At 44.4% G+C, this 16,313-nt stretch overlaps 1 protein-coding gene across 2 annotated transcripts in view; it reads left to right on the top strand.

Annotated features, from left to right (window-relative positions):
* Window positions 1-14,514: 14,514 nt before the first annotated feature.
* The window catches only part of arid1b (AT rich interactive domain 1B (SWI1-like)), a 46,134-nt gene continuing 44,335 nt past the window's right edge, over window positions 14,515-16,313 (top strand). For both annotated transcript variants that reach the window (XM_042226864.1, XM_042226865.1), the window contains exon 1: window positions 14,515-15,660. In XM_042226864.1, the coding sequence (XP_042082798.1) occupies window positions 14,530-15,660 (1,131 nt within the window). In that variant the 5' untranslated portion in view covers window positions 14,515-14,529. The remainder of the gene's footprint in view (window positions 15,661-16,313) is intronic.

The following is a 16,313-nucleotide window of genomic DNA, read 5'->3' on the forward strand; positions in this document are numbered from 1 at the left end:
AAAAGCAAGGTCCAGTGTGTGTCCTTTGGTGTGTGTGTGGGGCCAGACACATGCTGTGTAAAATGAAAAGAATCCATGACCTCTGTGAAAGAGGTCAGAGTCATCATCACTGTGTATATTAAAATCCCCGACTATAACCAGTATGGACAGCTTCAAGATGGAGGATAAAAAGTCACTAAACTGTTTAAAAATTGACCATTTAGGCCAGGTGGATGATACATTACAGCACACTAAATCTTTATTTCCAATTTTAACCAGCTGTAATTCAAACGATGAAAAATATTTGACCATTACTGAGCAACAGTGAAACCGGCTTTCAAACACCGCAGCGAGACCTCCTCCTCGGCTGGACATCCAAGGCTGGCTGATGAAGGAGTACCCGCCTGGGCAAAGTTCAATGAGGGATGAGTAGTCACCATCGCGCTGTCCCAAAAATGTACCACTGGTGACGTCTGACGAAGATCCATACACCGGCAGCGGAGGATGGAAAATGCCGTCGCAGGAGGATAAGGTATCCAGACCATCCATAGAGGATCGAATAGATTGGAGCATCAGGCAATCATAGACTAAGGGAGCCAACACATCAGTGACAAAAAAGGAGAACAGAGAGGCCGAAAAAAACAGCACTAGAGCAGAGCAAGACAAACTGCAGCCGGCAGCGGCAAAGCCAAACACAGGCGCCATCATACCGGAAGCTGTTAAACTCTAACCATCTGGTACACTAGCTGCACAGTCGCTCAGAGGAAAGCACTCCAGAGGGTCATTAACACTGCCTAAAGGATCATTGGGTGCCCTCTCCCCACGCTGGAAGATCTACACAGTAACCGCTGTCTTAAAAAAGCCCAGAACATTATAAAAGATACCTCACACCCTGCCCACTCCCTATTTGAACTGTTGGCCTCTGGCAGATGGTACAGAGCAATCAGTGTAAGGACAAATAGACTCAAACACAGCTTTTACCCAACTGCAATAACATGTCTTAATGCTGCTACAAAATAATGGTCATCACGCTGCTCTTGAAATGATCTATGCACTGACTGAGGTATGTGTGTGTGAATGTATGTGAACGTCTGTTTATACTGTTAGTGAAATGAATGAGGTGTATGATGTCTTTGTGCATGTGGGCTCAGGCCATTGTCTAGGTATATTATTCTTATTAGCACTTTAAAATTTTTATTTTTGATTTTAATACAACTTTTTATTTTATGGATGATGCACTAATCGGAAACCACTTTCAATTTCGTTGTACCTGTGACAATGCCAATAAAGACATTCTATTCTATTCTGTAGCACCCTCAAGGACTGACGTAGGCAAGATGTAGAGTAATAAAACAAGGTTTATTCTGGTCTTGACAACCAATGAGAACTGCTAACGGAAGAAAATAATAATAAAAAAACATAACATCGAAATGCATTCTTGTACTTTGTGTCAATCAATCAAAAAGTTATTAATCACAGAAAAAAAACCATTTAAAGTACACAAACCTTGTGAGCGGACATCCAGGAGGGGTTAAATAGTCCTTTATGGCCTTAGTATCTTATTCTCTATCTTCTTCCTTACGTGTTTCTTCTGTTAATCTAATTTTGAATATTACTTTCTCCATGTGTGGAGCTAACCAAGAGCTGCAGCATACATACACCATTGCTATGTCCCAATTCATTGTTTTCCTCTTTACATTCTTTTAATGCAACAGTGATCTAAACTCTAAGTACTAGAAAACCTAACCAGAAGCTGAATCTGTTAACTAAGAGTTCAAATCAAGAACAAGGCACAGAGTCAAACTCTTACTGGAATCAAGATTAACACGGAAAAAAACCTTAACACCTCAAACACTACTAAAAAAGAAAAAAGACTGTTTATCAATCTGTGCCACAAAGAGTTAAGGCAGAAGGGGGTGTGAAAGGTGTACCTAATAAAGTGTCCAGTGATTTTATAGGTACAGTTTCAAAATCTTGTTTCATAAGAAAGAAAAGTGAAAGTTAAAAGAGCTTTTAGGATGTGGTGACTGTAACTTCACACTTTGGTATTTGGGCTGCAGACTGTCTACATCTCAGTGAGGGAGGAGAGATCAGCACAGCAAAGGTACGATCCTTCAGATGTCTGTTTGCTGTTGGTCATTTATTTTGATTTAAGGCAAACATTAAATAATTCCTTTAAATCTAAAAATAAATGCTTTATGTTCCAGTTATGGGAGGATTGTTTTCAAGAGCTCCTCCAGTAAAATGTAAGTTTGGTCAGAGCTGCTATTTTCCATCCAGTGAACATCAGTTATTGTCCAATGATGTCATTCTTTCTTTAACATCTGTTGTCAGTGCTTGATGCACCATGGAGGAAGCACTTTAACTGCGGGTAAGCATTTACAGGCCTCTGAGAAACATTTGTTATTGTTGATTATCACTTCCTGTTTCAGCCCATCACTTGTTCAGTGTCCAGAATGTGATGTAATGTTTTGTTGTCTCCTCTGAGCAGAAATAAAGAGGACGATCTACAGTATGTGAACTCAGACTAAAGAACAGCAGCTCAGGATTCTTCTACAAGGCCCAGTTGGAGCTGGAAAGTCCAGTTTCATCAACTGTTAAAAGTGTCCTACAGAACAGAGCATGCACCGGGTCTCCTGTCCGAAGCACCTCCCATTCATCTTGCACAAAAAAGGTATGAAGCATGATTGTGGTGATAAGACTGAGTAAGAAATTATTCTTTTTTTCCATTGTTTAAAAGTTTTCATTATATAAGCTATAAAACAGTTCTGTCTTGTACGGAGTTTAAAAAAAATTGATGTTGCTGTCAGCGATGGCTCATTCAATAAAAAAGTAGTCAGTGCTTCCCACTTTACTCTCTCATAGTCAGCTGATTTCTTAAGAAGAATTCCAGAATAAATCAGATGAAGTGGTAGAGATTTCCCCAGGAATAGGTAGTGGTGACTGGAGTGAACATGGGTGATGAGGAGGTGCTGAGTAGGTTGAGTGTTATGGAGAGAAATGGCTGTGGTGAGTCTGTACATCAAAAAGAGGGAGGAGCACTGCACTGGGTGATGTTCAGTACTGTGCAAAAGCTTTAGGCAGGTGAGGAAAAAATGCTGTAAACAAAGAATGCTTTCAAAAATGGAAGTGTTAATCATTTATATTCATCAATCAATGATTGAAACGTTTTTTCACAAAACTTGTTTTGATGTTTCACTTCAACTTTAGTTGTGTATAATAACCTAGGTCAGATAATTCCATTAAAAAATGTTCCAAAACGAAGTAAATGAATATATTTTGTTTTTATTGCATATTGTAAACCAAAATGATTTTTAAAAAATGAGATGAGAGATAGCCTTCATTTGTCAGTTGCAGGTCTTTTGCCCACAACCGAGATGACAGACCTTGCCGACCGTACATATAATACACAAACATCACATTGGGGAGACAGGTCAGGCCAGGTAGCGAGGAAAAAAACATTGAAATGTGTAACACAGAAGGATAATACAGGAATGCACAGATATCAACACACCATAGCACAATAAACACAGACAGCAACATGGGAAAGAGTTCCAGTGTGTCCATCTGATCTGGGACCACTGCAATCTTTCGACTGCGCCTCCAGCTGACCCGATGTCCACATCAGAGGGGAGGTAAGCGTTGGAGGTGGCGTTGGATCCGGGGTAGGGAGGGTGATGCGTCAGTGAGTGCTTATCAGTATCAGTATATGTATGTGTGTGCGTTTCCATAGTTCAGCTGAGACAGTGTCCTTCGCCCCGCCAGGCTAAGTAAACAGTCTTCCAGCCAACCCAGGTGGCCTTGTAGGGAATGGGAAGGAACAGACTCAACACAGTCGTTATCAGGGAGTTTTTGTTCGGCTCCAGCCTTGAGCCCACAGCTGGCGCCGAAGGGGTAGCCGGATTGTGATGGTAATTTTTCTTTTGCGACAACTCATGAGAATTTCAAGCTGTTCTTTAACACTCCGACACTGGTCTCTCAATCTCCCGTTTCGAGAACCGCGAGCTTCCCGATGATGGTATTAAACTTGCTGGTGTTTTCATTCTTTTGCCCAAACAGCCGAATCTGAGAACTCACAACTGCAGTGAGCTGTTCTGCAATGTAATCCAACTTTCGCTCAAGGCTGTTATTTTGAGCAGGCCTCTCCTTGATCTATCCCAATATATGTTCAGAGGTGTTATTCTGAGTATTTACGGCAGCTGTAAACGTCTCCAAGGTCTTAACCATGCTGCTTTCGAGCCCGTTCTGAGAAGTCGCGCCTCGTCCCATTGTTTCAATCCCAGCGGGCAGCCTTGGGGGGTTTTGAACAGCCGGTTCCGCTTTCTTAATTCTCTGATAAGTCAGGGCCAAGCCAGCTCAGATCAGCAAGAACCCTGTTATCATGGTTCCGAATAGGTAGATATCTTCAGCGTCCTCGATCGACAGTCCCGCCAGGCACACGACCCTCCATTCCTGCCACCCGTCCATCGTGTATCCGGCAGGGAAAGTCCCTCCAGGGCACTCAGGCTCTCCCGAGCCCAGACTTCTCGTTGAGAAAAGGGTGTCAATAGCATTCAGAGACCAGTTGATCAAATCCATAATTCTCTTTAGGTTTTAGAAACAGACTGTGAGAGAGTGTTCCAGGGAAAGTAATACAAAAAACACGAGACTAGACAAGGACATAAGCAGGGAAGATAAGGGAGAGGAGAAAAAGTGTGTCTGCCTCCTCCGAGAGCCAAAGAGAAAGAATGTAAAAAAGGCACCCAGCAACTGCACAAACACGTGCAGAGGTCCATTTCTGGGACTCCTTTAGCTGAGGTGAACTTACAGGACATTGTTGGTAATGTTTTTGTTGCAGTCATGATGAAAATAAGACTTACAGGTCAGCACTACTCCACACTCAATGACTCTGATATTCTGGTCCACAGTATAAAGCCTTCAAGATCCAAAAGGGAGACTCAAACTGCTATTACCCTTTTGTCTTGAATGACATGGCGGGACTGAACGCCTGCAGCAGAAAAACCAGACAGTTGCATGTGAAGGACGTCAAACGGGCCCTGAAGGGACACATCAAAGAAGGTTAAAGGGTACAGTTGCTGTATTTCTGATATTGAGTTTAAAGAATTCATTCATTTGGTCACACATCGATACATTCAGTTTGTTTTTCAGTTCAATCCTGAACGTAAACTGTCCAAAGATGACCCACACTACAACAGCAGTCCTTCAGACAGCGACAAAGTGCACATTCTGGTTTTTGTCGTTGATGCCAGCACTATACCTAACATGAAGCAAGAGGACATGGAGGTAATCGAGGACATCAGAGATGAAGCAGATGAAATGGGTAAGAGCACCTTAAACAGAATCAGGATTATCAGTGTTTTTAGTGACACCAGTGGAAGTGAAGTGATCTGCAGTCATTGAGCAACCCTGTGTTTGCTCTCAGCTCACTCTCACTCTGAGTGAAACTTCAGGTAAAACAGTGATGAGACCTCCAGGAGAGCTCATCCCTGTTTGAATGTCATGCTGCACTAACACGGATCTAATCCTATGTTCTGCATGTCAGAGACAGAGATTAGAAGTAAATTTATAAAACATTCAATTCAATTTTATTTATACAACGCCAATTCACAACAACAGTCGCCTCAAGGCACTTTATATTGTAAGGTAGACCTCACAATAATACATACTGAGAAAAAGCCCAACAATCATATGACCTCCTATGAGCAACAGTGGGAAGGAAAAACTCTCTTTTAGCAGGAAAAAACCTCCAGCAGAACAAGGCTCAGGAAGCGGCGGCCATCTGCTGTGACCGGTTAGGGTGAGAGAAGGAAGACAGGACAAAATCATGCTGTGGAAGAGAGCCAGAGATTAATAACAGGTATTCATAGGTCATGAGCTGAGCTTTCCTCTCTGGCCCTACATGAGAAATTCATTGTCACGAATTTCAGGATGAAAATGGATTCTGCTCTGACACTCGACGTTCGTGAAAGCACAGCAGGAATATTCTGGGGTTTTTTTCAGTTGAGGCAGCTGTGAAAAATCCTCTTCTGTCCACCATGTGACCTCGAAACATTAATACATGCTTTTATAACCATCTTGCTTACTGCAATGAGCTTTTTATTGGGTTCAGCCAGGCCTCCACTCAGTCCTCAGTCCAGTTTCAGCTTCATGTCACTGGCTTCCAGTTTGTTTCCAAATCCATTTTAAGATCCTTTTATTTATCTTTAATGGTTGTGGCCCATTTCACCTACTGCACCCGTACGTCCCGCCTCGCTCTCTCAGATCAGCAGAACAGATGCTTTTACTCTTTCACTCAGAGGTCACAGGGCTTTCACAGTCTCCACTGCACGTCAGGCAGCTCCTGTACTCGCTGTTGTAAAAACATCATTTAAACACACGTTTTTTTCTCGACCCATATTTATGTTTTGTGTTTCCTCAGAGGTCCCACAAATAGTCCTTTTCACCAAAGTTGATGAGGCCTGTCCGAAGATCAGCAGAGATATCAGGAACACCTACAAAAGCGTATCTCTAAAGGAAAAGGTGGATTAGTTTAAGTATTTCAGTGCAAGCTTTGGTTTGGTCCAATCTCTCACTTCTAAACTAAAGTGTTGTGATTTTCATATGTATATTACTAAGTTCAGCGCAGACACGGGGATCAACATTGACTACATCTATCCAGTGAAGAACATCCACTCAGAATCTGACCTGAAGGATGGCGCTGATGTTCTAATTCTGCACGCCCTCAGACGCATCATCGAAAGAGGACATGACTTTCTCAACAAATCCTAAATCCAGATGTTCTCAGTTTACTGAGTTTATTTCTAGTTTCTTATTCTTTCTAAGCTTTTTAGCCCCACCTTTTCTCTTTGTTTGTCCATCTTTATCAACCACCTCTTCCACACTAACCTCTTTCAATAAGGTGCATGAGCACACAGGAAAGGTAGGGCAGGGGCCAGTTAAGCTAAGAGATTTGATTGGTCAATCCAGTGTCAGTAATGAAGATGCTGTTAGTGCCAGGAGCAGTCACAGTTCTGCATGAAATGATGACTCGGACAGAGCTGAGAGCCAAACTCAAATCATTTTTATTCTTTTTTTTATATTGAACTTTTTGATCCCAGCTTTTAGTTATATATGACATTAGTATTCAGTGTATGTGTGGTGTCTAAAACATGTTTCCTCTGCTCTGATGAGTAAACACAACTTAATGAAATGAACACCTTAGTGTTAAATTTGATAGAAAAATGTTTGTATGTTTAACCATTATTGATCCATTAATAAAGCTGCAACAAGCTGATAAAAAACGACTCCTTTTTGTAAAGGTCATTTCTGAGTTCATTTCATGTCTTCATTGGAAAGTGAAGATAGAGCGAGAAACGTGTTACGACCTTAATTTGGAGGAACAGAAAGTAATATTTTTTTTAAAAATGGGCCTCACAAAAACTGCAGCTCTGAGAAGTTCTGAACAGAGATGTTCTGATGAAGTTACAGACACTAATGGAGGACAGAGACTGAATGACTCATCTGCAGTTCTCAGCTCAGTTAGACTTTAACAGCACAGGAAGTTGGAAGTAGGCAGGTTTACATTTTTCACTCTTCACCGAGAGAAGCTTCACAATTTAGACATTAGAAACTCTCACAGTCACTGTTGTGTCAACAGTGCACTCCAGCACTGACCTGTATGTATATATGTGCCTGTGGAGGGGTCCAGTCATGTGTAAGTGAACATGTGAAACTGTCGAGCTGTTTGCTGTTGTGAACTCAAACACCACACCTGTGTTTCAGGAATGAAAGCTGCTGACATGAAGCTGTGTCTGCTGAGCTGGTTTTATCATTGTTCTTGCTGAACTGTTACCAGCTCACAAAAACGAAACCAAGAACACAGGAAACAGGAAAGAGTACACACCCTGTGCATCCTGTGGTTACACAGCTTCAGCTTTCTCTACTTCTCTGTTCAAAGACAAACTGTCTCATGCATGTGTTAGAAATGATTAGAAGGTTTGCCTTTAAAGCTCATCTGGGTCTGCAGCATCACAGCAGCTGAGCCTTAAACCTAAAAGTGATTTTTTTTTTTAGCTTTTGTCTTCAGGACCCCTCAAAGAAAATCTTCAGTCACCTGTAACCTCCCTCAGATCACTTCTTCACTTCACACATTTATGGTCTCACTTTTATGTGAAGTCATTCTATGTAATGCATTTCATTGTTGTCATTCATAATATTTTTCCTCATTGAATCATCTGCCTACATCTCCCCCTATACCAGCATCAACCCTCCGCACATCCTCCTTCATCACATCCATAGATCTCCTCTGACGTCTTCCTCCTTTCCTCCCTCCTCTGCACATGTCCAAACCATATGAGCCTCTCTGACTGTCTCACTGTTCTCATGCATGTCCTGCACCACCCTCACATATTTGCTCATGCTGTACCACAGTTCCTGTTAGTTGGTGCTCATGTTCAGAGGCAGGGTCTGAAAAAATTGAAAATCATGTAAAAGATTCCAGAATAATTTTCACGTGAAAAGAATATCTCTTTATTGTCATTGTACAAGTACAACAAAACTGTGGGTGCCCCACGCCAACTGTGCCACCAACCGATGTAGGCAATGTTTCACAAGAGCTTTGAATAATCAGCAGCAGGTCGTGAGTTTGATCTTAGTGTGCTGCTAAAGAGCTCCAGCAGAGGGCAGCATGCTTTTACTTTCTGCTCTTTCCTTTTGGTGCTGCTGGATTTCAGGATTTCATCCCAAAAGATTCGTCCGTGATGGACCAAAACCCGCTCCAGACCCTGAGGAGCTTAATACAAGAATAACAGACAAACATAAAGTCTGAACCTTCCGAAATCTTTAGAGTAGTTCTGATTCTCAGGGGAAAAAGAATAAAGAACAAAATGCCTTCAGCCAATGTGTTTGAGCATTAAGGTCAAACAAGAAACCTGAAGACTGACTCTTGTCTGCAGAGACTGGACTGCTAAAACAGATTTAGGTCTACATTCAAAAATTGGTCCTTTTGAATTAGATCTTTGCAAAAATAATTCAATTTACATCAACATAACTGAATATAATCTTACATTACAGGGTCAACGTTGGCATATTTAACATGAACATAAAGCTACGACCAATAAATTGAAATCTGGTTTAACACAGCTGTGTGTTATTAGATGTGTTTCCAGCCTGTTACAGTGAATCATCATCACAAGACAAAGTCTTTATGCGGAGTTAAGGTCAGTAACTGAAGCATGTGAGCATAACCTGTTTATGTCCACAAAACCTTGAATATTCATCAAATGTGATACATTAAACTGAACCGGCTTCACTCACTCTCAGGTTGAACTTGAGGTGACATCATTAAATGTCTCCTGATGGTTTTTATAAAGTGAAAGAATGAAAATCATCACTTAAATATTTGCTAACTGTCTTTAAAAGTAACCTAATCAATCAATAGACCAGTGGAAATGCAGATTAATAATCTCTTTACTGATGTGTGCTGTGTTGTATCTCTAACCTGTGCATGTGTTGGTTGTTGTATGTCTAGCCTGTGTGTGTTATGATAAATGGTAAATGGCCTGTATAGCGCTTTACTAGTTCCTAAGGACCCCAAAGCGCTTTACATATCCAGTCATCCACCCATTCACACACACATTCACACACTGGTGATGGCAGCTACATTGTAGCCACAGCCACCCTGGGGCGCACTGACAGAGGCGAGGCTGCCGGACACTGGCGCCACCGGGCCCTCTGACCTGGTTGTTGTATCTCTAACCTGAGTGTGTTTTGGTTGTTGTATCTCTAACCTGAGTGTGTGATGGTTATTTTTTCAGGTTGTTGTCAGTTTGATTCTGGGTGTTGTGTTTCCAGCAGCAGAGCAGAGCGCTGGTTTCCATCACAGCGTTCCTGAGAGCTGCTGCTGCTTTTTGACCCAGTTTCTCTGCTTTACTTGACTGGGCTGCTCCCAGTGCTGTGGTGGAAGGTCCCTGATGGACCTCCTTCATGCTCGCATTTCTGCACGCTGAGGTGGAGACGTCCTCTGAGGCAGATGTTTCATTGAGGGCAGAGCAGCAGCTGTGCATGGGAAACCTTCATGTGGATGATTTCTTCTCTTCTCTGAGGCGCACACTTCAGATAGTTTCACTAAAAGGAAGCTGCAACAGCACAAACACGATCCAGAGCTCCAGTTCAGCTAGGTGAAGGTTAGCAGACAGCTAGTTAGTACCGGCGCCTGCGTCACCATCCAGGTTAAGGAGGCCACGCCCCCTATTAACACAAACTTTAAGCCTTAATTCAGTTTAGATGGGTGACTTATAAAAACATCCTCCCCCGTACAGGTAAAGGTGGAAATGGTCTACAGAGACCAAAAAATCAGTAAAAATGTATCAGGATGTAAACATGTTTGTTTCTGCTGTTAGCTTTACCATGGGGACTGACTCACTGCTGCCCCTGTTGGACACCAGAGGAACTGCAGGTTTGGCCCTAAAGGTGAATAATAAAAACTTAATCTCCAAACAGAATAATCCAGACCTGGACTCATATGCACAGACTTTTTTATTGAAATAAATAAATGAATATAATACATAAATATATTTACTCCTTTTAAATATTTAAACATGTAAACGATGCTTCTTTCTCATTGGTGCTCTTTTTACTAATATCCTCTGGTCATTGAAATAAAGAAGGTTTAACTCTGCTGCTCGTCTGAAGAGTGCAGTGCAGTGAGGAAATGTGCACACAGGTCTGAGTTCAACTGGGATTTCAGGAGGGTGAAATGGTCCCTGTTTATCAGGCGGTGAAGTTTAAGAGCATGGAGAGAGCAGGACACTGAGCATGATGTGGAGCTGTGAGAGTATTTTTAGTTTTGACAATAAAAGGGTCACCATAGCGTCTTCTCTCAGTCCCAGCCTTCACATTATTTTAATACAGCTGAAAAAACTAAAATGAGAGAAAAACCCTGCAAAAAGGATCCTAAGAAGGTTTTGAGCCATCAGTCAGACTCTTTCCTGGAGGGATGAACACCAAGCTTTTCTCACTTGGTGTTTTCATGGTTTTGAGATCGGTTAAAATCTCAGACTGGGTGAGATTGGCTGATTGTGAAGGCCTCTTATTCGCTTCATCCTCATCTTCATCAGCCTCAGTGAGGACTCATGGACGGAGAGGCCGCTCTGATCTGGTGACCCTCAGTGACTCGTTGCTCTAAGAGGACAAATAGACCCAAAACACGGCAGCAACTTGAACCCACAGACCCCCCACACCCCCAACCTTACAGGGCAGTGGTTCTCAAACTGTGAAGCAGGTCTCACTGATGGGACAGAACTACAGCAGGTGGATGATGAGGGTAAAAATATGGAGAGAACTTGATAAAATCTGATATTTGTGGGGAAAATGAGTCATCTGATTCAATTGTGTTGGCCTTCAATGCACTAAAATTAAACTTGGATTCTTCTATACTGCAGCAGTGGGGGACGTAGATGGACTGCATTTACTAGAGTCAGAGGTTTTTCCTTTCAATTGTCAAATGTTGATGTTCTGCTGCTTGTTCGTATTTAATGTCCAGCAAAAAGAAGAACCTTAAATCTTTAGTTTCAGTATATAAACTGAAAAATCGGACCCATTTTCTTTGTCGTTAGTCAGAAGGTGAGGTGATGTTTGAAGATCAGTGATGTTTGTGTTTTATTTGATTCTAAATAATAGAACGTAAACTCACATGTAAGCCGTTTCTGTGCACACGGCTTTCAGATAATTATTCTCAGCTTTCGTGTTTCTTGTTGCTGATTTAACACCAAGATGATTTCCTCTCGTTGTTTCTGTCTGGTGAAGATTCGGGATGATTATGTTTTTGTTTTGTTTTTCTATTTGGGGAAATAAACTGCTTATTTCTACTGACCAACCCTCAGACTGTAAAAAAGATCATTTGTGCTCAGGTTTCAAGCTTTGCACAGAGATATGTTTCTAAAGTGAAGTCTGGAGAGGCCTCAGAACCATCTCGGGCCACAAACAGCAGAACTCTCTGCCTGGGAGGGATGTGAGGTGGGCAAATGAACTGAATCATTTCTTCAACAGATTTGATTCAGCCATGAGGCAGTCTGCAACATCGGCTGCAGACTCACCCACCCCCACTGCTGCTGTTCCACCTCAGACACTTCACACCTCCTCTATTCACCCTGCTCACTCCCCCCCACCCCCAACTGCAGCATCCAATACACACTCAACACAAGGCTCCAGCCTGTCTCTCTCAACCACCCAGGTTAGGAGGGAACTGAGGAGGATTAATGGCAAGAAGGCAGCGGGTCCAGATGGCATCAGCTCGAGGGTCGTCAGGTCCTGCGCGGACCAACTGTGTGGGGTGATGGAGCACCTCTTCAACCTGAGCCTGAGGTTGGGAAGAGTCCCACAGCTCTGGAAAACCTCCTGTGTTGTACCAGTGCCAAAGACTTCACGCCCCAAGGACCTCAACAGCTACAGGCCGGTGGCTCTGACATCCCACCTGATGAAGACCCTGGAGCGGTTGGTCCTGGCTCAGCTTCGGCGCCTAACAAGCTCATCACTGGACCCACTTCAGTTTGCCTACCAGCCTGGCATTGGAGCGGATGATGCCGTCATTCACCTCCTACATCGTTCCCTCGCTCACCTGGAGACCGCTGGAAGCACTGTGAGAATCATGTTCTTTGATTTCTCCAGTGCCTTCAACACCATTCTTCCCTCGGTTCTAAAGGACAAGCTGGGAACTCTGGAGTGGACCATCACCTCACTACCTGGATCCTGGACTACCTCACCGACCGACCACAGTATGTGAGGACTCAGGGCTGTGTGTCGGACAGGGTCGTCTGCAGTACGGGGGCCCCACAGGGAACGGTTCTGGCTCCGTTCCTCTTCACCATCTACACTGCAGACTTCTCCCACAATTCCACCCAGTGCTTCCTGCAGAAGTTCTCTGATGACTCTGCAATAGTCGGCCTCACCTGCTTGCTGCTACTGCTGCTACTGCTACTACTGCACATTCACCCAGTGTATATACTATATGTCTGTATATATATATATAATGTTCTTCCTCTACACCCCCCCCCCCCCCCCCCCAATTTTTGCACATGTCGAGGAGCGTGTCAGGCTACATTTCACTGTGTGTTATACTTGTATAACTATGCATGTGACAAATAAAGAACCTTGAACCTTGAACCTCATCACTGATGGGGACGACAAGGAGTACAGAGGTCTGACCCAAGACTTTGTGGACTGGTGCCAGCTGAACTACCTCCAGATCAACGCCAGTAAAACCAAGGAAGCTGGTGGTAGACTTCCGCAGGCACAAGCATTCTCCACTGCAACCACTGAACATCCAAGGTATGGACATTGAGGCTGTGGACAGCTACAGGTACCTTGGTGTTCATCTGAACAATAGACTGGACTGGACTCATAACTCAGACGCCCTCTACAGGAAAGGGCAGAGCAGGCTGTACCTGCTGCGGAGACTCAGGTCGTTTGGAGTGGAGGGCCCACTCCTGAAGACCTTCTATGACTCTGTTGTGGCTTCTGCTATCTTTTATGGTGTGGTCTGCTGGGGCGGCAGCATCTCTGCTGGGGACAGGAAGAGACTGAACAGGGTGATCCGAAGGGCCAGCTCTGTTCTAGGATGCCCTCTGGACCCAGTGGAGGTGGTGAGTGACAGGAGAACGGCGGCTAAGCTGTCATCCCTGTTGGACAACATCTCCCACCCCATGCAGCAGACTGTGACAGCACTGAGCAGCTCCTTCAGTGGGAGACTGCGGCACCCACGGTGTGGGACGGAGAGATTTCGCAGGTCTTTCCTCCCCACTGCTGTCAGACTCCATAATAAAGACTTTAACTGATCAAGCACACACATCCATACATATGCAATAATACTAAGTGCAATAATCCTTTCTGTCATCGTTGTATTTTTACTCAGTTGTATATAGTATTTGTATTTGTATTCTATTTTTATCTTATTGTATATTTATTTTATTTTATTCTACTGTATATAGTATTTTATTCTATTCTGTACAGTTGTGTACTGTATTTATTCTTATTGTATTCTAATTTTTGCCTCATAACTTTTGCACTGTCCACTTCCTGCTGTGACAAAACAAATTTCCCACGTGTGGGACTAATAAAGGTTATCTTATCTTATCTTATCTTAAATAATTTTAAGCACTCGGGAACATCTCAGCTCTTTCTGTGGCTGCAAACAGGAAGGATGAGGAGCACGGTCATAAGATTAGTCACAAAACATGAAAAAGTGACTCCAACTCATCTGGTTATCAGACTTTTTTAAAGGAAAAAATGTCCTGGCATCAGCCCTCCACCTCCTTCTCACAGAGAAGAAGAACCGCTGCAGCTGCTGATGGATGGCTCAGGTATTTCGGGGGTGAAAAGGTAAAAACACCAATCAGTGTTGCAGGCTTATCTGACCGGGGTTATTAGAGAGGTCATGGGAGGTGTGAGACCTGAAGAGTGGGTTTTTGGGCTTTTTATTATTATGAGAAATTTCTGCCACTGACCGCCCTCTTTCCACCTGTGGCCTTGCAGGTGGCATCAGCCCCCTGAGATGAGGAGAAGTGAAGGACTGGGATGAGTGATGTCAGTGGAGAACCTGGAGGGGGATACGAGACCGGAGAGGGCTGGGAGGGGGGGACAAAAGGCCAGGCCGGCCGTGCCTCTGCTGCGGTGAGCAGGGAGACGGGGATGTTCAGTGGGCATCCAGTGAAAACGTTAGGTATCTGTGGTGCCACCGGTGGTGCTGGACCTCCCCAGCCTCCTCCTCCTTCATCTTCATCATCGTCATCATCATCCTCCTCATTCCACCAAACACCTCCGTCGTTCAGCCAGCTTGTCCAGCAGCTCCACTTCCAACTGCAAACACACCACAACACAAACAACAACAACACCATCAGCACCATCAGCAGCAGCGTCCAGCAGCATGGATGCACAGCAAACATCCTGCAGGAGGGGAGCAGCCGAGCACAGGAGCTGAATCAAAGGGAGGAGGAGGAGGAGCGGATGGATGCCAGGCTGGGATCAGCCACCAGCAGCACCGACAACAACCCTCCTCCGACTGGGACCAGCTCCGAGTTTAATCATTATTATGGGAATGGAAGAGGAGGGCCTAGCTTCGATCAACATGGCGGACAACAAAGCCCAGGGACTGGGGTAAGAGCGGCGCGCTCCGTACTCAGCACCATGGATCAGGTCCACAACTCCCACGAAGGCTACAGCAACAACAGCCCCTACAACCACTACCCGAACTACCGGCCCGGGTACGGGAACAGTGGATACGGTGGCATGATGAGCCCGTCACGCCAGGGGAACAACCTGCTGGGCCCCGGCAGTGGCGGCGCAGGCTCGACCGCTGCTAATCACAGCAAGGCGGTGATGACTGCTAGCAGCTCCCCGGCTGGAGGCGGCGGCGGGTTTCAGCGGTTTCCCGGACAGGGTCAGCAGCAGCAGCAGCCACAACAGCAGCACCCGTCAGGGGCTACACCAACTTTGAACCAGTTATTAACTTCTCCGAGTCCGATGATGCGGGGTTATGGAGGTGGATATCCAGATTATAATAATCCCGCACAGCAACAGCCGAGCATGGGGCTGGCTAAAGACATGGGCTCCCAGTACGGCTCCGGGGCTCACGGCTGGGGAGGACAGCAGAGAAATCACCCGACCATGAGCCCAGGGAATCCCGGGCAGGGTGGCGGCAGGGCTCAGGTGAATAACAGCTTATTAACACCGTTTATAACCTGACTAATGACAGGTGGACATCGCACCACCGGTAACCTGCTAGCTGCTAACAGCCGCGATGCTAACCCAAATAGCTAACGGCAGCTAGCTGCTAAGCTAGATGTGTGTGTGTTTTTCTTTTTTTTTAATTTTCACTGCAGACAGATTCATTAATTAAGCACCGCACCCACGTGAGTCGTTTAGGACTCTAAAGCAAACAAATTGTATTGTGTGATTACTTGCTTTTATAAATGACAAGCATTGGCGACTGTTCGTGATGACAGAAGCTGGGGAAGTTTTCGATTGTGTCCAAGGTGACTTCGCTTTTAGCCCGCTAGGCTAAGCTATCATTAGCATATAGCTGTCGTTAACGGCAAAGGCCTTCGTGTGTGAAAGTAGGCAGCTTGCTGATTTTATAAGAGGTCGAATTTGTTATAAATATATATAAAAATGTAAACTGGGTGGCTGTAATCAGTTTTATTGTTACACTTGAAAAGATCGCGGTTTAAATGGTGACAGGGTTGACGGTTGACAGCTCCGCTCAAATCTGACAGTTCGCGTATGCTAATGATGTGTTTTGAGGGGTCACCGGTAAATAAAGCTCTTTCCTCGGATTTTATCTGTTTCTCTACCCCGCCGGG

The sequence above is a fragment of the Haplochromis burtoni genome, unplaced genomic scaffold (genome assembly GCF_018398535.1).
Source record: "Haplochromis burtoni strain Fernald_Lab_line unplaced genomic scaffold, NCSU_Asbu1 Contig_232, whole genome shotgun sequence".
Lineage (NCBI taxonomy): Eukaryota > Metazoa > Chordata > Actinopteri > Cichliformes > Cichlidae > Haplochromis > Haplochromis burtoni.